At 42.8% G+C, this 27044-nt stretch overlaps 1 protein-coding gene across 1 annotated transcript; it reads left to right on the top strand.

Annotated features, from left to right (window-relative positions):
- Positions 1 to 100: 100 nt before the first annotated feature.
- SPTSSB (serine palmitoyltransferase small subunit B) lies at positions 101 to 27044 on the top strand. The gene is made up of 3 exons (XM_006159960.3): positions 101 to 1202; positions 12395 to 12489; positions 25557 to 27044. Exon 3 carries the CDS (start codon positions 25589 to 25591, stop codon positions 25817 to 25819), a length of 231 nt encoding a protein of 76 aa, XP_006160022.1. The 5' UTR covers positions 101 to 1202; positions 12395 to 12489; positions 25557 to 25588; the 3' UTR covers positions 25820 to 27044.

The following is a 27044-nucleotide window of genomic DNA, read 5'->3' as shown; positions in this document are numbered from 1 at the left end:
CGTAGCCGCGGGAGCCCGCGCCGCGCCTCTGCACCACCCGGCCGCCTCGCGGCCCTCCTTCCCGGGTTTGCGCCCCTGCCGCAGTCCGGGCCCACATTAATTCTCTGCACTCCTGAGCGAGCACACACGCGTGCCCGGGCACGATCCTTCCATCTGTCTCCCCGGGGGAATCAAGCTTGTCCACGCTTAACCTCCCAGCCAGGAGGGGAAGGTGGCAGAACCGAGGGAGTGGGGCGAGAACAGGCGTTTGGCACGACCGGAGGCATCCGAGTCAGCCACCGATGCTCAAGGGTTTGCTTTCTCCGGGTTTTGACAAGCAGGTGCCGCGGGATGCCTGCTGGGTCCACTGCAGCCCGGGCCGCGCCGCGGGCTCACTTCGCAGCCTGCTGCCTAGTCTCAGACCGCAGCCCTCTCCGCGCACACCCGGCGTGCTCGCTCCCCAGCCCGCGTCTGCAGGCGGAAGGATGCGGGGCGCAGGGTTTCCCCCGGCTGTCCAACGTGGGCTTAGGCTGAAGCGCAGGAGTTCCCACGGTCGCACCTCCTGTTTATCTGCCCGCCCCTCGACCATCACCACCACCCAAGGTCGTGCCCCTTTAGTGGTGTCGGGGCTCCCAGCCCGAGCAGGGGGGGGAGGGCGCCTCCCTATCCCCTCCTCCCCATCCCCGCCTCGGCTCGCGGTTTTACTGCAGCAGCCGGGAACAGCGACGCCTGAGCTACCTCTGTTGCTCTCGGAGCCCCAGCGTCCCCTGCAGTGGGAGAGCGCCCCATCCTGAGAGGCAGGCCCCCGGAGAAGGGCGAACGAGCTGCAGAACACCAAAATGTAAAGAGCAGAAGTCGCTGTGCTGCATTTCTCTGAGGACGAGCCTAATCACCCAGGACTGCAAGTGGCAGCGTTTGGGAAGTTGGGACCGTAGAGCAAGGGGGGAGGGGAGTGGTGCAGCCGGCATTCTCTTCTGCCAGGAGTCGCCGGGAGCAGTGCGGTTGGACACAAGTTTGCGTAGGAGTGTTTTCCTTTTGTCAATAATTAATCACCGAATCGGTCTGGCAGAATCAGAGTTTTAGCAATAGTCCGGAGGGCGGGGCCGAACACCTAACTCCGGGAGGCTCAGAGGCGCCAGGCGCAGTGGGAAGCTCACAGCAGCTGGGGAGGAGCCAAAGCCTTGGTGCTCACCTAAGCCGAGGGAAACCCACACCACCAGGAGGTAAGCATCTTCCAAAATACCTACTCAACTGGAAAGGAGCTTGGGTAGGACAGAATTCCTGTCCTTGGGGGAGGGGGGAAATCCGGGATTTATCAGCTTTTAATGTAAGTCCATCCCAGTTTTAAGAATTAAATGGATTTTTCCATTTACATTTTACTCTGTTGGAAAGTTGGGTGTTGCACTCAACGGAAGTCAAACTTTAATATTGAAACTTTCTAAACCAAAAGAAGACAAAATCACTTTGCTAAGCTCTGTGTAATAACTATGTAGGGAAGTGTCACCAGAAGTGCTCGGATCCCTTAAATACTCATCCTTACTCCATGCTCTTTTACAATACTGTAGGCACTTGTACGCAAAAGTCAGCTGCCCAAAAAAGTGAAGACTTTCCAACAAGAAGTACATTTTAACGTTTTCTCATGATTATTAAGCAATGTGTGTGTGTGTGTGTGTTTTAAGATGCTTAAGTGATCCTAGATATCTAACCAAACTGCTACACCCAAGGAGAACTCATCCTTACTCCATGCTCTTTTACAATACTGTAGGCACTTGTACGCAAAAGTCAGCTGCCCAAAAAAGTGAAGACTTTCCAACAAGAAGTACATTTTAACGTTTTCTCATGATTATTAAGCAATGTGTGTGTGTGTGTGTGTTTTAAGATGCTTAAGTGATCCTAGATATCTAACCAAACTGCTACACCCAAGGAGAACCGTGTGGTTAACTTTCTCCTGGGGAGGCGGGAAGGAGGAATGGTTAGAAAAATCGTTTAGACATGGGCAAGATGAAGATCCGCTTCAAATAAAATGACATTCAACTGGTTGGCGATTGATATATGAAGCCAGCCCATTATCAGGTAGAGAATTTAAATAATTGTGAAACGTAAATCTCCACAGCCCAAATAAATGCATCAGGGTGTTTTCCAGTAGTGTAATAGTTGTATAGAATTAAACAAAAATTAAAACATACACAATCATTTTTTTGCTAACAAATGTCTTAAATTTATGTGTAAAACAGTTGAGGTTTTAATAAATCGATTTCCATATCTGATTTATTCCTATGCTTTTTAATATAGTCATCACTTTGCTATAATAGCTTTGTATTTAGATTATAGAGCAACAACTGCAAACTCTAGTGCAAAATGCCTTATTATTCTTGTTATTCAAGTATTTCTATACAACTATTTAATAAAAATAAATTAAGAATGATTTGTCAAACTAAATATATGGACGTGCCACAGTCTAAGTATGAAGTTGAAAGTCAACCAGTCCTCAATTTTCCTAGTTTCCTTACTCCAATGTTTCTAAATTTTCAAATACTTCTGTAATACTTGTTATTCACAATTCTACAGCTAAATTATGTTTTTCTATGTCAATATAAACTTCCTTACAACCAACTGTACATGAAGCAAAATCTTAATTAAAAATTATTCAAATGGGACTCAACGTTCATAATGGTGATATAAAGAGTTCAATGAATCCACTCTTTCCAAAAACAGTGATAATTGGTTTTTAAAAAAATAGTGTAGATAAACAACCATTCCAGGTCCCTGGAAATTGTCCTGAGGGAATACAGTACACAAATATTTATTCAAAACAATCTACCATATGCTGAGACTTCAAAAAGTTTAAGGAAAATTTGAATAAAATTACGTGTTTATTTTGTACAAAAAGCTTGAAATCCATGTGTGTTTTTCCATTATGCATTTTCCACAAACATTTTGATTACCTCACATATTTCAGTAAAAGCAGCAAGAGTTTCTGGCAGTTGAGCTGCAGCTCATTTCCTCACTCCCTCCAGCTTGGTCTGAGGAGGGCATATTTCAGTAAAAACAGCAAGAGTTTCTGGCAGTTGAGCTGCAGCTCATTTCCTCACTCCCTCCAGCTTGGTCTGAGGAGGTCCGCTCTGGCCTGGGGACACTGCACTCAGGATGAATGCAGCTGAGAACAAGGGCTCCGTCTCAGCCACGATCCCGGTCTAGGGCTACCGCTTGTCCCTTGGAGAAGCAGGGCCCCTGCATTTCTCATTCTCCCCTGCTTTGTGTTACAGAAGCTCTATTCCAGGCCAGGGCAACTGAGAAGTCTGGAGTTCTCTTCTTCCAACCATTCCCCAAGTCTTAAGGCCAAAAACGAAAAATTCAGTATCAAAAAGACAAAGAACCTATTTTACCAAGGACCAAGGGCTTGCACAACCATTTCTACAAAGAAGATGTACCAATGACCAATAAACACATAGAAACAGGCTTACTATCACTAGTTGTTAAGAAATGAAAATCAAAATCACAATGAGGGTCAGTCCCATAGCCTACTGGGTGAGGGAACATGATCTTACATTGCCCATTGTGGTTTGGATCCCGGCTCCAGCAACTTGAAAAACACACCTGGGGTGGGTATGTGCAGGCCCAGATCCTGACAGGATGAAGAAATAGAGGAGAAGGGATTGCAGAGTGACCCCAACCTGTTGGGTGTGTGTGTGTGGGAGGGGTGCTTTCTCTCGCTCGCTCGCTCTCTCTCTCCCTCTTCCTCCTTCAAGCATGTATGCCCTGTGGTAATTAAGACACACAAAATACCACTTTGAAAAACCAGCATGTGTGTAATTAAAAAGACAGTAATAACAAGTGTAGAAGAGGTAGAGCTATCAGAACCATCATATAATGGTGCATGAATGTAGAATGGTGCCGTCGCTGTGGAAATTAGGTTGATATTTCCTCAAAAAGTTGAACATGGAGTTACCAAAAGCCCCATCAGTTCCACTCCTGGGACTGTTCTCCAAGAGAACTGAAAACTCTTTGTAAGCGTTTGTGCCCAAACGTTTATGGTAGCATAGCTCACCGTAGCCACAAAGTGGAAAGCACGCAGATGTTTGCTGAGTGAGGAACGGGGGGATACAATGTGGTACAGAATGGCACAACAGAGTCTTAGCAATAAAGAGGAGGCGACCACATGAAGGAGCACGAAAACAATTGTCCTAAGAGAAAGAGCACATGTCGTTTGATTCCATTCACACCACATTCACAACAGGCCAATCTATAGCCACAGAAAGTAGACGGATTGTTGCTTAGCTAGAGTGGGAGATAGGTGGGGAGAAATGGAAAGTGACTGCTAAAGGGCACAGGGTGTCTTTTGGGGGGATACAGATGGCCTAAAATTGACTATGGTGCTGGTGATAGAACTGAATATATTGGGGCCAGTAGTTAGTGTAATGGCTATGTCGCTGGACTCCTATGTAGTTGACCACCGTTCGAGTCCCAGACCCAGTGGCTTAAACTCATGCTGGGCGTGAGTGCGTGTGTGCCCAAGAGCCCAAGAGGAGAATGGAGGAGACAGGATTGCGGCGTGGTCATCCCTCCTGGGGGTTGATTTTTTCGCTTTCTATCTCTCAGTCTCTCTGTCTCTCTGGTGAGCACACATGCCCTATAGCAAAAATCTCTCTCAAAAAAAAAAACTGAATATATTAAAAACCATTGAATTGTGTCCTTAAGTAGGGGCATGATATGGTGTGTGAATTATATTTCAACAAAGCTATTTTATAAAAATTACCCAAGGTACTCAAAGAACAAATGGATTTAGAACTTGGAGTTCATAAATCTCTATGCACCCCTAGACCAATACTTTATAAGAGGCTTGTTTTGACCCAAGGGCATATCAAAATACAGGAAATAATTAAGACTGATACAGGGGGTGCACAGTTTTGTGATTTGCATATGTTTACCCACCTGCCCAGGTTCCCCTCTGTTTAGAAATAAGTCAGATGTCACGAATGCAGTCTTACGGAGGATTTGCTTCACTCATCCACGCATTACGGTTTTCCAGGACCTGAGAGGCCAGTTGTTACTCTTGCTTCTAGGTCAGTGTAGTCCTTTATCAGTTCTTCCAGCCAGTCATCGAGCTCGTTATGACCCACACTGAGTAAGAGAGATAGTACCCAAGTCTCAGCCGAGATAGACGAGCTGAGAGGCATTTGCACTAGACGGGAGCTGAAAGCCAGAGTCCTAGGAACAAGGAAGAGTCCGAGCAGCCAATGTGACTCTCACAGCCCTCCGATGTCATGACCGCAAAGCCTCTGCCAGGATTGTGATTGCCTCAAGTAGAGAAGGAGCCCCCCAACAATGACTACATCCCTCTAGTCTCTATGTCTCACTCTCTCACAGGCTGCCTGGCCTGTACTGAGAACCATGGAGCTGGATGCAATGTTTTGTGCAGTAATGGGAACACAGATTAGTGAGTCTCAGAGTCTCTGGGGCAGAAAGCAGCATCTAAACGTGTTGCCAGAGCCGTTTTGAGGACAGTGAACGAAACAGCACCCCTACCTTTGCCGATTCAAGTGTTCGTGCTTCAGGAAACTGCCAGGATTTCCACTCTCATGGCTCAGGCTTATCCCTCTGTAGAAACGTTCCAAGGAGCACACCATGCTGTTGGAATGACTTCCAGGTCGTCTTTGACCATCAAAGCTTTTGTAGCGGTCCTGGCATCATATTTTGTCCACCTAAAAGATTTAAAAAAAAAAAATTATTTTATTTAACTTTTTTTTATTTATTTAAAGTTGACCAGAGATGGACAGAGTGATATAGAGAGAGGGAGAGAGAGAGAGAGGGAGAAAACAAGCCACCAGGTCCAGAACTCGAACCACAGTCAGCCATGCGGGAGTCCAGGGCCCTTAACCACCATGCCACCTGCCAGCTCTCCAACTAGAAGATTTCTATAAAACAACTTTTAATATCCAACCATTTGTCTATAAATTATATATAGGAAAAAATACTTGATCACAATTTTTAATAGCGCTTTTATGAAGATTAATCATTTATTTTATTCAATGGATATTTACTGTGGATCTTCTCTGTTGCAGGATACTCGTAGGCTCTGGATGGGAAACAAAATAGACAAAAATTCTTGCCCTCCTGGCTCTGTGGCCTACAGTAACATACTGCTCTGAAAAAGATGGGTTGCACATGTCGACCACAATTCAGAGCCCCATTCTGGGCAGCCTGACACATGCCAGGCACACCCATGAGTCCCCAAATTCAATGGGCTGGAGCCTGGAGGAAGGGGATTCACAATAAGAGCAGATCCTGAAGAGAGGACCTCTCTCTCTCTCTCTCTCTCTCTCTCTCACTTTCACATCATGGGCATTCACTCTATCATGAATAAAGATAAAGAAGGTTTGTTTTTCTTTTTGTTTTTTCTTTTTTTGGAGAGGTTTTTTTGTTTTGTTTTTTTGTGGGTTTTTTTGCTATAGGGTGCTTGCACTCGCCAGACAGACAGAGAGAGACAGAGAGATAGAAAGCAAGAAATCACCCCCCAGAGGGGATAGCCACGCCGCAATCCCTTCTCGTCCATTCTCCTCTCGGGATCTTGGGCACGCACTCACACGCACCCAGCATGAGTTTAAGCCACCGAGTCCGGGATGCGAACCGCAGTCGACTATTCGACTATGTGGGAGTCCAGTGCAAAAGTTCGTCCTTTTTTTTTTTTTTTTTTTTTTTTTTTGAGAGAGAGAGACAAAAAGCAAGAAATAATCCCCCAGCGGGGGATGACCATGTTGTAATCCCTTCTCCTCCATTCTCCTCTTGGGATTTTGGGCACGCACACACACATGCCCTACACAAGTTTTAAACTGCTGGGTCCGGGACTCAAACCACTGTTAATTACATGGGAGTCCAGTGATGTAACCTTTAAAAATAAGTTTTTTAATTCCTACCCTCAAGGAACTTAAATGATACAGGATGTCAAACATTAGTAATAATAATAATAAATGAAGTATATAGTGTATGAGAAGGCAATAAAGTCCAGGGGGAAAATGTTTAAAAAAAGGAAGTGAGGGACAATGTTAAATTATGGATCATGCTAGATAGGAAGATCGTATAATTATACTAATGTAATATTAATGTAAAAGTTCTGTACACACTTGGCCACGCTGAGTCTGGGATAGGCCGCAGGGATTACCAGCTGCAGGTTAACTCCTCCCCTCCCTTGGGAAACTTTGCCTCCCTTTCTCATCAACTTCAAACACTAGATTTGCTGTTGTTATTAAGGAGACACTCATTAGCCCAACACATTCCAAGCAGGCACAAGGAAGACATAACCCAACAGCTGCTCTAAAGAATTTCAACCCAAATAAAACACGGCCTTATGATAACAAAGCCCTCACTCGGGGAAATCATTAGCCTGGGATTTCTGTTTCCTTTAGGACTGTTTCCTCTAGCTTTGCCCTAGTTTCTTGTAGTCTTCCAGGGGATTATGTGGTAACTAATTAAGAACTTGTTCCCCCAAATTACTTTCTTGAGATATTTTTGCTATAGGACACATATACTTGCTGAAGAGACACAGAGAGAACAGAAAGTGATAAATGATGCCCCCAACGGATATAGCCATACCTCAGTCCCTTCTCCTCTTGGGATTCTGGGCATACTCCTACATGCCCTGGCCTGAGTTTGAAGTCACTGAGTCTGGACTCGAACCACAGTCAACCACGTGGGAGTCCATCGCTTTAATCCCTACACCACATGCTGGTCCAGACACCTTTTTAAATTTATATTTATTATTATTATTGTTTTTTTAATGTACCATGGGGCACATGTACTCACCTGAGTGAGAGAGCTCAGAGAAGTGGTTTAAGAATGTTCAGAGGAAAGATAGAAGTATGTCAAAAGACCCTATTTTAATGGAATCCTTTTTATAAGGAAAGGTGCCTAAAACCCTCTCCTTCTAAATAAAGTACCAAAGTTTGTCAGTTAAATTGGCCAGGGGATTCCTGTTCATTTTCTCAGCCGCATTTCTCTCTCTCTCTGTCTCTCTCTCTCTCTCTCTCTCTCTCTCTCTCTTCCCCTCCCCTCCTGTCTCTTTTCCTCTTTCTCTCCCTTTATCTCCTTCTCTCCCTCCCCTTTCTCCTCCCTCTTTTCTTTCCGCTTCCCTTTTTTAATTGCCAGAGGGTGTATGCCAGAGAGGGACAGAGAAAGAGGGCACCTGTTTTTCTGGAGCATTGGAATTCTCATTTATTCAACAAATTTAAATTGAGCAGCTACTATGTGCCAGGCACTCAGGGAACGTGACAAAAGAGGCTCTGCCTTCAGAGACCTTTGCTTCTGGAGGCTACATGATAGGCCCTTTTCATTAGAGTAATTGAAAACACGGGGACAAGAATGAGAGCTTTTTCACCTGCCATTCTGACAACTCCTCCAGACTGGGTTCAAGCCTCCTCTATGCGCCAGAGTACCCTGCACTTCCTTGTCATGGTACTTACCAACGTGGGGATGCTTGCATAACTGTCCCTCTTCTTTTCTAGAAAGTGGCCTAAGGACAGTGACTATGTCAGTCCTATGGGCAGTTTGTATCCCTCCTACTGTAGTTACATGCTGAACTCCCATATGGCTGACTATAGTTCAAGTCCCAGAACCAGCAACTTATTTTCCCACCTCTCTCTCTCTCTCTCTCTCTCTCTCTCTCTCTCATCAAATTAAAAACAATAATGCTAACAATAATGAATAAATTTTTTCAAGTGATCAAAACATAATATCACTTTTACTCACTAAATTAGATGCTAGGGAATGTGTTAACTTGATTTTCATGGGGTTTTTTGGTGTGACTAATACAAGTTAAATAGCCCAAATTTCTCTTTTAAATGTTTCAAATAAGTTATGTTACAATCTAGTCATGCAACCTATTCATCTAGTTATCTGTAATCATAAACAATGCAACTTTTTAAGATATAACAAGCTATGACTTGATCATCCCCACTGTAATATTTATCAGTTTCAATGATTTATAAATTCTAACTTTTTCTTATTTATAGAATTATTAACAATCAATTCTAATATCCATAGAAGAGTCTGAACTCAGAACACGTACTGCGGTGAAGTACGGATCTGCTTTTAAGAATAAATGACTTTTCAGGAAAAGGGAGTTAAAGGACAGAGTGGAAAACTGACTGAATGTGGCGTCAGGTATTTCCCTACGACTCGTCATTGGGGGAGGATGAGCTGGGTAGCAGCACCACCCCCTCATTTAGTTCAGTATATTTGAGGCGGCGTTTTTTGTATGTATTATTTGGCAGTCTACGTGAGAGAACAGAATCGCGTGTGTTCGATTGCTTCCTAAGAATAGTAAACCACTTTTCCTTCATTAACTCATCCACTGAAGGATGAGTGATTTTTAAGTAAAATTCACTTAGAGTCACTTGATTGATAGAGAAATTAGATATACAAAGGATATGTATCTGACCCCAGTCTTTTAGTTACCCATCCCTTTTTCTTCTCCAGGCTGCAAACACCTGTCTACTCTACAATGGAGAGCTCAAGACTTAGCATATGAATAGTTTTATTGCCAAAAACTTTGAACAAAGAAAAAAATCAATCAGATTGACCCAGTTCTGGTTTTGACGGGCAGGCAGGAAAACCACATTATAATTTAGGACAAAGGAAAAAAAAGTTCCACAAGTCTCCTCTGGTTGAGGGAAAACAAACATGGATGTAAACACATGGCAGACAGTAGGTACCATCAGGAATACTAACTTCTCTCATGGTGAATTCTTTCAGACTCCTGGAAGTCACCCTTATTCAATACTTATGTGTCTGAAGGGTTCAATAAAGGCACCTGAAAAGGAATCTCTAAATAAGAGGAAATAAGACACATGAAATAAACAAGAGGGGCAAATAATAATTGTGACAAACACTGTGATCTTTGAACCATTACCAAAGCCAGGCAACGTGAAGCATCCTTTACCGGTGCTGTGTTGTCTAATCTTCACGCCAGCGCAGAAATAATGAAACATCTCCATGTTCTCAATGACATAAACAATGTTCAGAAAGGTTGGACAACATCCTGAAGATCACGCAACGGCAGACTCTAGTTTGCCAGCCTCAAAACCTGCAGTTGTTTACTATGCAAAAAAAAAGAAAAGAAAAAAACAAAGTAAGAAAAAAATTGTTTCTAATAAAGCAAATTATTCTTTAGTGAGATATTTAACTCTGAAGTATGAACTGGGTTTTAGAACTGGTGAAATGGTAGTAATCTCTTAAAATCTGCTTCCTGATTCATGGCAACCCTCGGAAGATATAGTCTGGTCTCTGCTTGAACATTCTCTAATAGGCTCTTACTACCTCACCAAGTGTCCATAGTTTTTAGACAGCTCTGTTCACTGTCTCCTTAGATTCACCTCTGAAAACGATGAAACGGTGTCAGACCTTCTCCCTATGACAGCCTGTAACACCATTTGAGATCCTTCAGATTGGGGCTGACAGGTGGCATGGTAGTTAAGGTGCCGAACACCCTCATGGCCACCTCCAGTTTGAGTCCTGGATCTGGTGGCTTGCTTTCTCATTTTCTCTCTCTGTGTGTCTCTCTCTCTCTGGTCAAATTAAAAAAATAATGATTAAGTAATTAAACTCATTCTTTAAAATAAAAAAAAAGAGTGCTCTTTCAGAATTTTTAAGACCTCCATATCACATTCCTCACCCCAAATTTTCTCTCAACGTTTTCCATTGGAAACTTTCCAGACCTTCTTCATCTAGTTTGCATATGGATGCACTCAGTCTGCTGGGTTGACTGTTTTTAACAGCTAGAAGAGGACACTAATCAAAGCCAAGAACCACGGCCACCTTTCCTCATCCGTGGCACTGTAGTTCTATAAATACATACGCGAATATTTATTTGCCAGCGTGTTTATATTACAACACTATTGGCTCAAAATGTGAATTCAAGGAAAATTCCTGAGTCTTTTTCTTTTTTTTTACTTGAACTGCTCATAAACCAAAAATATCTCCATCATACCCTTGGGCAATCAACTTTTCAAACTGAAGAAGAGAATCTTTCATGTCCTCCCAAGGTCTAGCCTCAGGCATTTTGAACTCTGTCATCTGTTAAATCTCTTACATTCCCACCCCATACCTTGGAGTCCACCTGCCCATTTCATCACCCACCCTTTCCATGTCTTAAGTCTTCATTCAAGTAGACAAAACCCTGCAGTGATCAGGACAAAATGTCGATCCTGGAGCTCACTGCTGAAGACACATGAACCGCCCCCCCCCCTGCCCAGTTATGGTCCGGAAGTTACAAAGCACTTTTACAAATACTATCTCATTTAACTCACACAGATATCTATGCACAAGGCACTGGCATTGTTCTGTATATGAAAACAATGACTGATGTGACACAGTGAGAAACTGACAAAACAGGGGACAAGCTAAAGGCTTCTGCCTACGTATCCACACATACGTTTTCAAAGACAGACTTTTACGTGCAGTGAATAACTAATCTCTTGTCATCCCACCTTCCAATGGATATCAACAGAAATTCATTAAAATGAAGAAACTTTTGGGACCAGTGGATGGCATAATGGTTACATCTCTGGACTTCCATGTAGCTGACTGCAGTTCGAGTCCCAGAACCAGTGGGTTAAAACTCACACCAGGTGCATGTGCGTGCATGCCCAAAATTCGAAGAGGAGAATGGAGAAGTAGGGTTTGCAGCATGGCCATCCCCCCAGGGGCTTATTGCTTTCTGTCTCTGTCTCTCTAGCATCCTGTAGCAAAAGTCTCTCTTAAAAAAAGAAAAAAATTAGAATTTTTTTTAGAGAGGTTTTTGTTAAGGATGTGTATGCTTGCAAGAGAAAGAGAGAGAGAATGAGAGAGAGAGAGAGAGAGAGAATGAGAAATCACCCCCAGGGAAATAGCCATGCCACAACCCCTTCTCCATTCTCCTCTCAAGATTTTAGGGGTGCATGCACACACGCCTGGTGTGAGTTTAAGCCATCAGGTCAGGACTCAAACTGTGGTGGTGGATTCTGTCGGATTCCAGTGACGTAAACATGATGCCATGTGCTGAGCCCTACAAACAAAATCTTACCCAGATACCTAACGTATAAAGCAGATTAGATGCAGACTGGTCTTCTGGAAGCAAGGTGGCAGGTTCTCAGGCTCTCTTTGCCCCACCTCAGTTCTCCCACCACCCTGGTACCTGTGTACCTTGCAGACCTCAGAGAACAACTGGAAATCTCGAGCCGATGGCCTGTCCTCAAACTGTCATTGCGATCTTCTCTAAAAATATTTTAAACAAAAAGGTAACTCTTTGTGCCTTGTTTTTATAACTCATTCTAGTTGTCTGTGACAGATTATGTACCTAAGTGATCCTTTTCATGACCTTTCACATGAAACAGAATTGTTTAGAAGTTTAAAGGGCTTATTTATGCAAATCTTTGTTTCACAGATGAAAAAACAGCTGCCCAGAGAGGAATAACCTACAGCGCATCGTTCCGTGAAAACAGCAAGGCTGAGAACCCCGACCTGGACCTTCCTGGGCAGGTAGGTCCTGACCATGTCACTGGAGTTTGCTTTCAGAAGTCTGATCCTTTTCATTGCAAGAGGACATCTTTAACAAGATGAAGCCTTCAAGTCTCTCTTAAGCAACCGATGAACATTTCTTTTTACACTGGATATTATATTGGCATTTAAGAAGATACAAAGGCGTAAAATGTGTCCATTAGCTTGAGCAATTAGGCCTTGGACAGTGGTTGCTCATAGATGTTATAGGCTGCTTTAAAATGTATGCAGAAAAATGTTTTATCCATGCAAATTTGCACACACTGTAGGACTGCATATCTGCTACCCCCACCCCCAAGTCCTCGGACCTCTTGCTAAGAACCCCTGGCCTGGAAGAAGCCATTCACAGTGCAAGAGCCAACATCAGGATCGTATAGCACCCGCTCCTCTCTTATTTATGGGGCTGCTGGTTAAAGGCTGCTTCTGTTCCAACGTTCCTCATCTTTTATTTAAATGGAGCAGCATCTTATCCTGGAAGTCCTTTGGTGCAAGAGAGGAATCTATGTTTTTATTACAACATTTAATTGAGTGCTCCCTTCCGCAGCATCCATACTACAATTGGAACAATACCGAGATTAGCCTAAGTCCTGCACGAGAAAAATCAAAACATTTAATGTAGATGTTTCAAAGCATTTAATTAACTAAGTGGGACAAATTAAAGAGAGAGAGATGGTAAAAGGAAAGCATTGTGTTCCGAAAATGTTAACAACAAAAGTGAGGCTCTTTACATTTTTAAGAAAGAAAGAAAAGGATGGGACCAGCAGTTAGCGTAATGGCTATGTTGCTGGACTTCCATGTAGTCGACTGCGGTTTGCGTCCTGGACCCGGTGGCTTAAAAATCACGCCAGGCGCATGTGCGTGCGTGCCCAAGATCCCGAGAAGAGAATGGAGGAGAAGGGATTGCGGCGTGGCCATCTCCCATGGGGGGTGATTTCTCGCTTTCTGTCTCTCTGTCTCTCTCTGTCTGTCTGGCGAGTGCACGCGCTCTATAGCAAAAACCTCTAAAAAAAAAAAAAAAGAAAGAAAGAAAGAGAAGGAAATAGGTTTTCTAAAAATGTGGACTACCAGCTCCTGCCCCACTTTTATTCAAGCTATAGGAACGGTGACCTACCACCCAACAGAAGAAAGGCTAAGAGGTGTGTGCAGAAAGATTCAGATTTCCCTTATGAATGGTGGTTTCTTCTTTCTTTTTTTTTTTTAATTGCCAGAACAACATGAGCTCAGCAGAGAGAGAAATCGAGAGCAAGGAGGAGAGAGGGAGAAAGCGCCCTCCAATGTGTGTGGTCACGCCTTGGTCCTTTCTCCATCCTTCCATTGTGCCAGGATTTGGGGTACGCACATGCCCGTATCCTGAGTGTGTTTCAGGCTGTGGGGGCCCTGACTTGAACTGCAGCGGTCTATGTGATAGTCAGCCCCCAGATGAATACACAGCCTAGAGAATAATCTCTCTGATACTGATCTGTAACTTAGTAACAGATAAAGGTCACCTGCTTTGTCTAAAAAGTATCTCATCTTCTTTCATCCTTTGCCTGGTATTCAGAGTTTAGCAGCAATACATTAGTAGAGTGTGCAAGCAATCCTAATAGCTAGCTGTGGCTTGGTCCTTTCTGTGCATTATTCTGAATGCTTGATACATTGTTTTCTTTCCAGCAATTGTGTGAGTGAAGTTCTATTATCATTTCTATTAGGTTGTCAGGAAAGTTATGACATATTTTTCTGTTTTTCTATGCAAAAAAAAAAACATGCATCATGACTTTGGGGATGACCCAATATTTTGCAGTTGAAGCAATTGAGGGTCAGAAGGGGTCAGGTAACTTAGCGAGGGTCACACAATCAGAAAGGACAGAGGTACGATTCGAAGGCACACAGGACGCAAAGCCTGAGCTACAACCCCTCCACCACACTGCCTCTCCGCAGTCGTGAGGTCACCAGGAAACCTCGGGCCTCGGTTTCTCCATCTTTGACATTGGAATAATTTCAGTTCAGCCTCTAGCCATTGACTGATTTCTGATCCCTGAAAAGAGCTTCTGGAGTTTGTAAGAAAGATATCTGTATCTATTTCCTAGGGCTGTGGTAACAAATCGCCACAGATTTAGTGACTTAAAAACAGCAGAAGTTGATTCTAGGATCATTCTGGAAGCTGAAGGTCTGAAATCAAGGTGTTGGCAGGGCTGTGGTCCCGCCCAAAGGTGCCTGGGAGCACTCTTCCTGTCTCTTTCAACTTCTGGTGGCTCCAGGTAGTCCTCGGGCTTGCGGCTACATAACTCCACTCTGCCTCTGTGTCTCTCCTCTAAGGACAATTGTCATTGGATTTAAGGCTAACCTGTCATTCAGGATACGCTATGGTCCAGATCCTGAATTACTTCTGAAAAAAACGCGCTTTCAAGTAAGTTCACGCTCACCAGTTCCAGGACATGGACACATTTTTCAGAGGCTACCATTCATTCAACCCAGTACAAAATCTTAATCCAAATTCTTTCTTATGTCCTAGGAGATCCCCTCTGGCATTCTTCCTGACAACAAGCCTATCCAATTCACAGAAAGAGTAGACTTGGTTTAGACCTATAGTTAATGTGGACACCCTATCTGTAGGTTAGCATACATATATATATAGCTTTTGCTATAGGGTGTGAGCACCCACCAGAAAGACAGAAGGTGGGGGAGTGAGGAATCGCCCCTTGGAGGGTTGGCCAAGCCTCAATCCCTTCTCTTCCACTCTCCTCTCAAGATTTTGGGGCATGCACACACATGCACCTCGTATGATTTTTAAGCCACTGGGTCTGAAACTCCAACTGCCCATCCAGTCATATGAGAATCTAATGCCTTAACCACCCTGCCCCTACCTGCTAGCCTGAAAATAGTTTTAATATGCCTAGTTGCCAGTTGTTTCCTGCACGTTTATCTGAGAATCAGCCAAGTTCTCTGCATAACAGGTAATGGTTACCTACTTACAAGAGGTGCAAACATGCAGCCCAGCACTCCTCTGTTCTGCCCTGAAAGCATGGGGCTGTCCAGGCACGAGGGAGCACATGACGGAGGATGAAGCCAGCTGTTTCATGTCTACACCGTCCTCCCAGGAGAATGAGGACGCCACTTGATGAAGTGGTCAATGAGTGTCAGTAACTCACTTCTAAGTACAAGAGTACAAAACCTAATGAATACAGTTGCCTACACAAACAACAAATTTCGGCTAAATTCTATGAACTCCTGCTTTTCCCCTCTTGCCATTCTTACCCCATCCCTGGAACCTTCTGAGTGGGGCACAGGAGTGCAACGATCTAGCAAGGAAAAGTCCCTTGATTCAGAAGTTGGTTGAGGCATTGGACCCCACATGGCCAGCTCTGTGGTTTGAGTCCCGGACCAGGGAACTTGAAAATCACTCCAGGCATATGTGCATGCGTGTCCAAAACCCCAAGAAGAGACTTGAGAAGAAAGGACGAGGGTATGGCCATCCCTCCTGGGGGTGATTTCTCATTTTCTCTTGCTTGCTCTCTGGTGAGCACATGTAGTCTATAGCAAAACAAACAAACAAACCAAAAAAACAAAGATTTCATTTTAATTGTGGCAACAATATACATAACATAAAACTTGCCATCTTACCCATTTTCAGTGTACAGTTTGGGACTGTTAGATAAATTTACATTCTTGTACAACTAATCCCTAGACCTTTCTTATCTTGAGAAACTGAAACTCTGTATCTGTTAATCAACTCCACATCTCACTCTCCTCCCACCCTCTGCTTCTGGTTACCGCCACTCAGCTTTCTGCTTTTGGGTCTGACTATGCTAGCCAACTCATGGACATAAAAGCACATGGTATCTGTCTCTCTGTGACTGGCTTATTTTACTTCAAATGTCCTTTTTAGGGACTGCATAATATTCCATTGTATGCACACAACAGGCACATGTATTTATCATTTGATTTGTTGATAGACGTTCGTGCTGCTTCCACCTTTTGGTTATTGAGAGTGGTGCTGCCAGGAACGCGGGTGTACATTTAATGACTTAACAACAGGAACTTCCAAGGCTCTCAGGCCATGGTTCATGTTGCAGTACTTTCCAAGTTTAGAAGCAGCCGGCAGCCCTTGGCAACTGTACCTTCAGAAGGATGAAAACCACCCAGAAGCTATAAACATTCCTCTTTCCTTCTTTATAGGATAACAGGTGTCTTAGTCCGTTATTATGTGGCTAACAAAAATAACCGAGACTGGGCGATTTACAAAGAAAAAGGAGTTTATGGACTCTCAGTTTCGGTAGTTGGAGAGCTCAAAGGTGTCACAACATGGCAGAAGGCAAAAACTCGAGCAGCGCAGAGAGCGTTCTGTATCCTCCAGTTTCTCTCTGGACCTGGCCTCTACCCTCTGCTTTTATACCCGCCAGGGCTCCAACCTAGAGGCCCCACAGTGATGACTTTACCACGCCCAAAGGCCCCATCCTGAGACACCACAAAGGGATTAAGTTTATGAACAACTTTATAATACAGTCAAGTCCGGCACATGAATTTGAGGGTTACATTCAAAGTACAGCGACCGTGGTTTTCTTTCCTTCTCTCTTTTTCTTCCTTTCTCCCTCTTTCTTTTCTTCTTTTTAATACGATGGTAATAAAGAAGTCATCCTAAGAAATGATGTTGTAGGGCCGGCAGGTGGCCTGGTGGTTAAGGTGCTCTACTCCCATGTGGCCAACTATGGATCGAGTCCAGGATCCTATGGCTTGAAACTCATGCTTAGAGCATGTGTGTATATGCCGGAGATCCCGAGAGGAGAATGGAGGAGAAGGAATTGAGGCATGGCCATCCTCACTTGGGGCGGGGACGGAGGGCATTTCTCCCTTTCTTTTCTCTGTCCTCCCGGCTAGTGCATGTGCCCTATAGCAAAAATTTCAAACAAGCAAACAAAAAGAAATGACATTGTAGCTAAACCTTGGTCCAAACCCTACTCTTCATTCTTGTATTGCCAGAAATTAACAGGAATGCTTGCCCTATTTCAATGTTAGTAATATAACAGATACTAGAAAAAAAAAAAAAAAAGATACGTCATCCCTGTTACAAATTTTTCTTCCAATCCATAGCATGTACTCAGCCTTAATGTACTTGCCACTCTTTCAGTTTCAAAATATAAATACATCTTCTTTTGGACAGCCACAGAGCACTGAGATTGACCTAATTCAAATGTATTATCTCCTTAAGTATTATGAAATCTTTGGCTAAAGTCAAATTTCAGATTTTCTTTCCCAGCCAGGTTTTTCCTCATAAATTCCTCTGTAGTCTGTCAGGAGCTGCCAAAAAACCAGGACTGCTTTGAAATTACAGTTACTTACATGCACCATGTTGCACAAAGGCATGGGTTGATAGTTGGGCTGAAAATGCATGTTTTTATTAGTCATCGGACACAATAAGTTTGGTTTTGATAGAAATGAAAACTGCTCTTGTATCAAAAACCCAAAAGAACCCTGCAGCAACAATGGGACTAAATTGTTGCTGATGCCTTTTCCTTTTTGTACATTTTAGTAACTCACTTCTAAATGCACTATATACAATTCAATTAGAGTTACTTAGTTGCCTAAAAGCAGTTAACATTCTTTGACTTAACAATTGTTTCTTTCTTCCTCTCTGAAGAGTCTAGAATTACCCACTTTGATCGTTCCTGAGTGTTTAGACACTGTTGCTTGTTTTCCTCCCTAGCTTTAATTCTCCATAAACTTTAAGTTGGTCTTTAGCTCACTCTGAAGACTGGGACTCAAAACCCTCCCTTCTGGTTTGACTGTTAGTATTCATTCTGCGGCCAACAGGAACACTCGGTTGCTATAGGGAGGCTAGTAAGTACTGTAGGATGGATAGGAAAATCCCAGGAAGGTATTAAGCAAGGACAGAACAGAAAACATTGAGGTCACCCACACCCCCTCCAGAAAATTAGAGCAATATACCGGCAAACCAGAAAACCAGGAAGTCCCTATTGTGCCTGATTGTGAGGCACGTAGACACAATAGGAGGTTCTTCCATTTGTCATCCAAACTTAAGCACATTCAAGCTCTGATGCAATAAGAAATTAGACATCTTTGTATCTCTGTGAGTCAAACTGTGCTCACATGAAGAAACAGCTTGTGATTGGAGCCCCATGGCAAGAACCATGTACACCCCACACAACAGTGCGTGGTGTCCCTGCCCACAACACCTTAAAGTGTCTTTTAAAGATTGCGATGCCTATCAAGTTGTGGCTTGTGGTAAAGGTCATGTACATGCATTTGCACATTATTTATTTTCAATGTACTAGACAATTGAATTGGCAAGCATTAATAAGGGTATTTGGTTGGTGGTTTTTTGTTTTTTTGGGTTTTTTGGGTTTTTTTGAAATAAAATATACAAACCAATCCATTGTTGAAGTAACCATTCCAGGATGTTCCACAAAACTTTTTGAGGAGTAATTTAGTAAAACCATGCAAACAGTTTAAAGTTGTATGAATCCATAAGGAACAACAGGCACTACTGTTAGTATGGTTATTACTATTACTTCTGAAGAACCAAACCTCTTACCACATCACTGAGACAGGATGAGAGGCAATTGCCAATGATCATTCTAAAACCAGAAAAACTGTGACGCAGGAAGATTTGGGAACTTGCCCAAAGACATAAATTAAAATAAATAAATAGAAATTGAGAAAGAGATAAAGCAAAAGAGGGAGAGGAGAGGGAAGAGGAAGTAGACAAGGAAAAGAAAAAAAAGAAGAATGAGGGGAGGATGAAGAGGCTACAATAGAATTCAAGTCTCCAGATGGTCTCTGCCTAGATTTTTTTTCATTAGAACTGCTTTTCTAACTACCAATCTCAAATTATTATTCGCCATGAGTAAGCACTTGTAAAAGTCATTTTAATGGGATTGAAAACCACTTCATAAGTGTTTCTTATTCCCCACAGAGTCTATGAACTTTTGACTGAGAAAGTATAAAACCATTTGTTTTACACACACACACACACACACACACACACACACACACACACATGGGCTTCAAAAAGTTCATGGAAATTGGGTATTATCAAAAAACCATCCATGAGTTTCAAAAATGTTTCGTACCGAAATGATTTTTTCTTCAATTCTATTTTTTTCATAAACTCAAATGACTTCAAAATGTTAATAGAAAAAAAAGTTAGTAGGAGAATAAAATTGAAGTATAAGTTTACTTTGGTGCCAAAAATATTGAAATCCATACACAGTGTTTTTATAATACACTTTTTCCACACACACACACATATATGTGTGTGTGTGTATATATATGTATTATATACAATTTAGCACCAGCTCCCTTCCATCCTTCAAAACGATGGACTGTACTAAATTTGCAGAAAACAATCTGTCTAAAACTCCTTGCATGGAAGCAGATCATGAGAATTCTTAATCACCTCTGTGGGCCCCACCCACACTGTGTTGTGGAAATATTAAGTGATCCAAGTAAGATTTCTGACCTCAAGTCAGTCCGTCATCCAGCCAACCAGCTGGGGTTAAAGATGGATGCCATGCACTCTTAGTATTCAAAGACTAGTGGGGAAACAGATTGAACATGGCTAATCGTAATACAGTGTAAGTACTGAGATGCGGGGCCAGCCGGTGGCATTGTGGTTAAGGTGCTAGATTCTGACATGGCCAACCACAGTTCAAGTCCTGGTCCAGCAGCTTGAAAATCATGCTGGGCATATGTGCATGAGTGCCCAAAATCCCAAGAGGAGAATGAAGGAGAAGGGATTGTGGCATGGCCATCCCCTAGTGAGGAGGGTGATTTCTCACTTTCTCTCTCTCTGTCTCTATCCAGCAACTGCACACCCTACTGAAAAAACTTAAACCACAGGCAGCAGGACCCTGTCCACCCCCACAGTGACACTCAGAGAGGTAGATCCATTTAGGGGTAGCAGGACCGAAGGACCTTTCCATGTGCTGTGAGAAATAAAGCGAGTAACAGGAAGCCCCACTGGCTGGCTATGAGATCACTGGGCACTGAGTATTGGGCCATCAGGGTCAGTGCAACCTGGTCTGGGTTCAGTGTCCAGTCAAGTGGGGAAGCGTCCCTCAGAAGGGTGGCTGAGTGCAGCCAGGAAGACAAGGCCCAGTTTGCAGGTCCGACAAAGAGTTTGTCCTGTCAGTGGCAGGATACCTGTAGGTGGAGAATGGAGGTATAGTTTAAGCTTTGTTTTGTTAAACCTCTGGGTCATCTCATTTATACTGGGGCCAAGTTTAGGTGTTCAACATGTCTCAGTCAGAGAATGCAGCCAGGGGTGAGTCCTGATGGTAGAAGTCTGATTGCCTATCTGAAAGAGGAAATAGGGAGAGTGCCATGTATTACTATATACTACTAAATATTCATTGCATAAATATTACTATATATATATATATATATATATATTACTATGTATTCTATGTAAACCTCAGAGACAGGACCAGGGAGTTTATCTGGAGTTATTCCCCCAGGTAGAAGTCTCTAATGCTGAACGAGAGGGAGTGTCTCCCAGTTGAGGCACAGTTCACTGTTTAGGCCACCAAGGTGTGAGAGTGCTCTCTGCAATATGTCAGGTGGCCTGGGTCACAGGCTGTGTGTCCGAAGAGTGTCCATCCACTTCCTGGTTCATGGATGGCATCACCTCGCTGTGTCCTCATATGGCAGAAGGGGTGAGGGAGCTCTCTGGATCTCTTTCTATAAAGAGCATTAAGGCTTTAATGCCTTAATGGAGGATTGGAGGTCCAAGATAAAGATGCTGGTAGGTTCAGCATGTCTGGTGAGGGCCTGGTCTCTGCTTCCAAGGTGGCATCTTGGAAGGCTTTCATCCATCCCACACATAAGGCTCTGCCCTCGGGGCCTCATCACCTCCCAGAAGCCCCCCAGCCTGATACCATCGCCTTAGCAGTTAGAATTTTAGGATATAGACTGAGAGGGAAGGTCACAGACAACACACAGGTTCAAAGTGATAAAGCTCACCTGCCTCCAGGCAGCAGTGCCCAACGGGCCTAGGCAGTGCTGCTGTGAACACAACCTCACCGGAGATGAATGACAGTTGCAAAGGACATCAAGCATGAAGTGAAAATTCTTCTTCAGAGCAAGAGAGAAAGTACTCTCTCCCTCTTTTTCACATATGGAAAATCATTTGGACAGCACAGAACTAGTAACGAGGAGAGACGTGGTGTGTCTGAGTAACGGAAACATTTCAAGCTCATGGTTTAGCTTTGCTGGGAAACTGCATTCGGTCGCTAAGGACGTAGGTGAATGAATTTCACATTTCACTGTGAATGTTGCAACTTGGGGATGTTGCTGTCCTCTGGTTCTAGATTACCTTGGAATAATTATTCATTTTATGGCATTTCTGTCCTCTTATTCCAGCCTCGTTTCTCTGGTTCCTTCTTAGTGCTTTTACACGTGGTTTCCCATTAGTGTTCAACCCTGGCTCCTCCAGGCCCAGTTCCTCGCTATCTAGAAAAGCATCTCCTGCCCGAGGAGCTTTTGGAAGAGAGTCTTTCTGAAGCCATTACTATTCCGAAGAAGCAGCACGATGAATGAATGAATTCTCCTACCCAATTGCTCATCAAATTGTCTAAACTGTTTTTCAAATCTTGTGTATAGTCCCAGAGGAGATAAGAAAATGACTCACAAGAAAGTAGAAACGTATTACCTAAGCAAATCTAGGACCTAAAAATAATATATATTCTAACAATAGATTGTAGCAGATGGCTTACCAGTAATAACCAACTCCTCTCCTCTTACCTCTTCAGGAGAAGCAGTGAATAAACCATCTCTAAAAATGCTCCTCATCAATAAGAGAAAAATGAATCAAAGAAGGGGGGGCATCAGGAACCAGCGGTTAGCATAATATCTTTTTCGCTGGACTCCCACGTAGTCGACCGTGGTTCACGTCCCGGACCCGGTGGCTTAAAACTCACACCGGGCGCGTGTGCGTGTGTGCCCAAGATCCCGAGAGGAGAATGGAGGAGAAGGGATTGTGGCATGACCATCCCCCCTGGGTGTGTGATTTCTCGCTTTCTGTCTCTACGTCTCTCTCTCTTTCTGGCGAGCGCACGCGCCCTATAGCGAAAACCTCTCAAAAAAAAAAAAAAAAAAAGAAGCGGGGGGCACCAGTGCTTTTTGTGGACTCGCAGACTCTGTAAGACTGGAGTGAGACGTGACAGTAAACGCACTTTCACACATCGTCCCACTTTCCTAGAGAGCTAGGCAATGATATGGGGGATCCCGAATGTTGCAAGAAATGTTTTCCAACAAATCGTAACTGTTTCACTTCTTAGACATGTGAAAGACGGAAGGTGGCCAGATTTCAAATCATTGCAAACTCTCAGTATCTGTGACCAAGGTCTTACCACGTACCCACCTTTGGTGGGTATCATCATTCTACTAGGTTTGAATGCTTGCGTCCCCTCCACATCTCATGGCGAAATTTAATTTACAGTACAATAGAGTTACGAGGTGGTGGGCCAGCCCCATAGCCTATAGGTTAAAGGAGCTGGATCCCAAAGAGCCAACTACAGTTCGAATCCAGGGCTAGATGACTTGGAAAACATCCCGTGGAGGGGGGGGAGGGGGAGGCCGGGGGGTATATGCCCCAAATCCCAACAAGAAGGAAAAATGGAGGAGAAGGGATCATGATGTGAGTGTGCCCCATCAGGGAGTGCTTTCTCCCTCTCCTTCAGTTTCTCTCACGTGAGCATATACATGATCTGGCAATTTGAAAAATAATTAAATAACTAAGAGATCAGGAGGGCTCCTGCCTCACGAATGAGCTTAAAGCCTTTATAAAAGAGACTTCACATGCCGTTTGGCCTTTTTGCCATTCTATCCTTTCTGCCACATAAGGACATGGCATTCAAGATGCCACCTTGGAAACAGAGACCAGGCCCTCACATGACAAGCTGAACCTTCCAGCATCTTTATCTTGGTCTTCCAACCCTCCAGAACTGTGAGAAATACATGTATTATCAGTGACCCTGGAACAGCACAGGGGTTAGGGGCAGTAACACCTTCACAGTCAAAAATTGCATATACCTTTTTTAAATTTATCCATTATTTTTTCATGGGAGAGAGAGAAAGACAAGCACCCTCAACAAGGTCTCATGCCATGATCCCCCCAACACCCCTGCCCAGTCTTTTGGCCAGCCAGTATCATGGAGATGCTCACACATACCCTACATATACAAGTCAACCCAGAAACCAAAACTCAAGCTTCAATATGGCCTCCGTCAGGGCAGGCCAGTGTGTTACCATTGCACCACCATGGCTAGTCCCATGTGTCATTTCTGACTCCCCAGAAACTTAACTATGAATAAGCCACTTTTGATTCAAAGCCTTGCCCACATGCAAACAGTAGACTAACACCACTAGATAGACAATATTAACATCTCTGCAGTTCAAATTCATACTGTTCAGGACCAGCAGTTAATGTAATGGCTATGTCGCTGGACTCCCACATAGTCGACTGTGATTCAAGTCCCAGACCCGGCGGCTTAAACTCACGCCGGGAGCATGTGCATGCATGCCCAAGATCCCAAGAGGAGAATGGAGGACAAGGGATTGTGGTGTGGCCATCTCCCCTGGGGGGTGATTTCTTGCTTTCTGTCTCTCTGTCTCCCTCTGTCTTTCTGGTGAGTGCACGCACCCTATAGCAAAAACCCCTCTAAAAATAAAAAAGAAAAAGAAGAAAAAAGAAAAGAAAAATTCATATTGTTCAAGAGCCAACTGTATTTATGAATGACCTCTGTCTCAGGTATTCTGTTATTAACAGCACAAACAAACGGACTAAGACACTTATTTCCTCTGAGACCCAACCCTGTCCCCCTTTGCTTTCTCTGCAACCAGAGCTGATGGCGAGAACGTCGGAGGCTACCTCTTCCTGAAGCCCACCTTCAGGTCCAGCATTTAAATCCAATTATTCAGTTCTTGCTACAGCTTCTAAGAAAGATAGAAGCCCAACTTTTCATTTCACGGCAGAGTTAAAATGCTTCTGTGTTGTATGATCTGTTTATCTGGATTATCTCGGCCATTATTCAGCCCATTGCTTATACATGAACTCCCCATTTTAAGTTTTTGTGAAAATAATCCTTGTAAAAATGGTTTTCTTCTTATCAAGCTGACTACACGAAAACTGGTAAAAGCTAATTGTACCTCCACTTACATTAGGCTACGACGCGCTATCGCTATTCTTAGGTTATTCTTGTTTTAACCTAAGAATGTTCATTCATCTCTTTACTCATTGACCAGCTAATAGTTACTAGTGACCTCCTCTGTGCAAGCTTCACTCCTAAATCCAGCACACAGAACCAGGGAGTGTCTCCCCATAGCCAAAGTGTCCACAGTTTTATAGAGCAAAAGCATCTTGCTGTTGCTCAAAAGATTACAGAGAAAAGAGACATTTTCTGGTTAGAGGATAGAAATGATCTTCCAAAAAAAAATAACTGCTAATTAGTGATTAAAAAGTAAACTTGAAAAATATGTGTGTGTGTGTGTGTGTGTGTGTGTGTGTGTGTGTGTGTGTGTGTGTGTGTGTGTGTGTGTGTGTGTGTGTGTGTGTGTGTGTGTGTGTGTGTGTGTGTGTGTGTGTGTGTGTGTGTATAATAAAAAGATAGCAACCTCAGGACTGCTGTATTAACTCTTGCCTGCACATCATTCTTTAAATCTTCTGCCAGAGTATATGGTGTCAAAAATAGAAAAGTTCACATTTCTCTCTCTCTTTGTATACATGGCTAAAGAAGATGTGGTTAGCTTTCATTTGTAGGTATTGTTATCATAGAAGTTATTACTAGCAATTAATCATTCTTAGATAGCTATTACTGCTACTAATAATAATATTGCTGTTAATTTTAGTAGTAATTAGCAGGAGGACAATATTGTTCATTTCTATGGGTAATATGGTGTACATTATTTCTACATAATATGCATATTTATCACTCATTTAGGATCTTTAATATTCTTTAAACAAATTTTATCATGCTGAAGTCATAAAAATTTAAGGTGAGTCTGTGGTTGGTTGGTTATTTCTTTTTCTTCTAACTGTGAACATTCTTTAACAGGACTCACTTCCTGCAGCTTGAAGGAGCCAACCATGGATTTCAGGCGTGTGAAGGAATATTTCTCCTGGCTCTACTATCAATACCAAATCATTAGCTGCTGTGCCGTCTTGGAGCCCTGGGAGCGGTCTATGTTCAATACCATCTTACTCACCATTTTTGCTATGGTGGTGTATACTGCCTATGTCTTTATCCCAATCCACATTCGCCTGGCTTGGGAATTTTTCTCAAAAATATGTGGGTATCACGGCACAATTTCAAACTGATCTTGTTCGCATTCTGTGAAATGGCATTGCATATTTATATGTTGCTCACAACTTATTGATTTAGGTGAATAGTGTCTTCTTTCACTATCTGACCTAAAAAGCACTCTATGCATCCAAACCCTGCCTGGAGTTGGAGATAGATGTCTCTTTAGCTTCTTTTATACAAGCTTCACTGTGCATCAGACCACAGAGAACACAGTGACTTTACTCCACGAAACATGCTCACACAATGCAAATTGATGACTTCGGAATTTTTTTTTTAAATCAGGACAATTTCATATAAGATTTTTTTCTGGAAAACAGGCTCATTGGAAACATACCAGACTCGTATTTAAAATACTCCCTTGACACTTATTTTACATTGAAAGAGAGATTTTTAAAATGTCTTCATAGGCTACTTTCAGAGGTATTCTATCTTTGTTTACAGTGTATGAAAAGATGTGAATAAATTAGATGCCACCTCCAAAGTCTCATTTTCTAGCAAAATGCCTATACCTAAAATTCTTTTACTTCCAATGCAAAAGAGTAGTGTGGAGGCAATTGTTTCCACTCAGACAGGGTTCATAAATGCTTTCAAATGCCTCTGAAAGTCTGGGTTTGTAACGGTTTAAAATCAACAATGTTGATTTTAGATAACCAAGTAAGTATTATGATACAAAATAATTTTAAGTGTAAGAAGCAAAATATAATCCAAGTTCATTCAAATATTGTGACTTGTGATGCTGCCTTGCTTTGCATGTTGCTGGGGGGAAAAAGAGAAAAGAAATGGTTTTCTTTCTGTGCTTTCACTCAGTGGAGAGAAAAAAAAAGCATGTATTGGGCTCAGGAAGAAAAGCTAATAAATAGGCTGGAAGTAATATTCTACCAGCAGGAACTCGACAGCTCTGGTTAAATGCTTTGATATAGTGGCTCCTTTGCAGAGCAGAAACAAGATTTATTCCATTTCTTTCTAAGTGTTTATCTTAAAAACAAGTATAAGTTTTTAATTAGACTGCTGAATCAAATGTGAATACCAAAGACCAAGCCTTGCAATTTTTCTTTCCTCCCAATAAATATCAATGTTAGTCATTCTGAAGGGTAAAAATATCATTAGGTTTTGGACAACATTTGCACCCTAGTTTGTGTCATGAAAAAGACTGGAGAAGCACTAGAAAGAAAGGTGTTTGGCATGCCAAATTCACTTGCATGTTTGTTAAAACAACAACAACAATGTTTTGAAGAAAAA

Source organism: Tupaia chinensis, unplaced genomic scaffold (assembly GCF_000334495.1).
Source record: "Tupaia chinensis unplaced genomic scaffold, TupChi_1.0 Scaffold000670_1, whole genome shotgun sequence".
Classification (NCBI taxonomy): Eukaryota; Metazoa; Chordata; class Mammalia; order Scandentia; family Tupaiidae; genus Tupaia; species Tupaia belangeri.
Note: the sequence above shows the minus strand (reverse complement) of the source record. Positions and strands in the feature narration are given on the sequence as shown.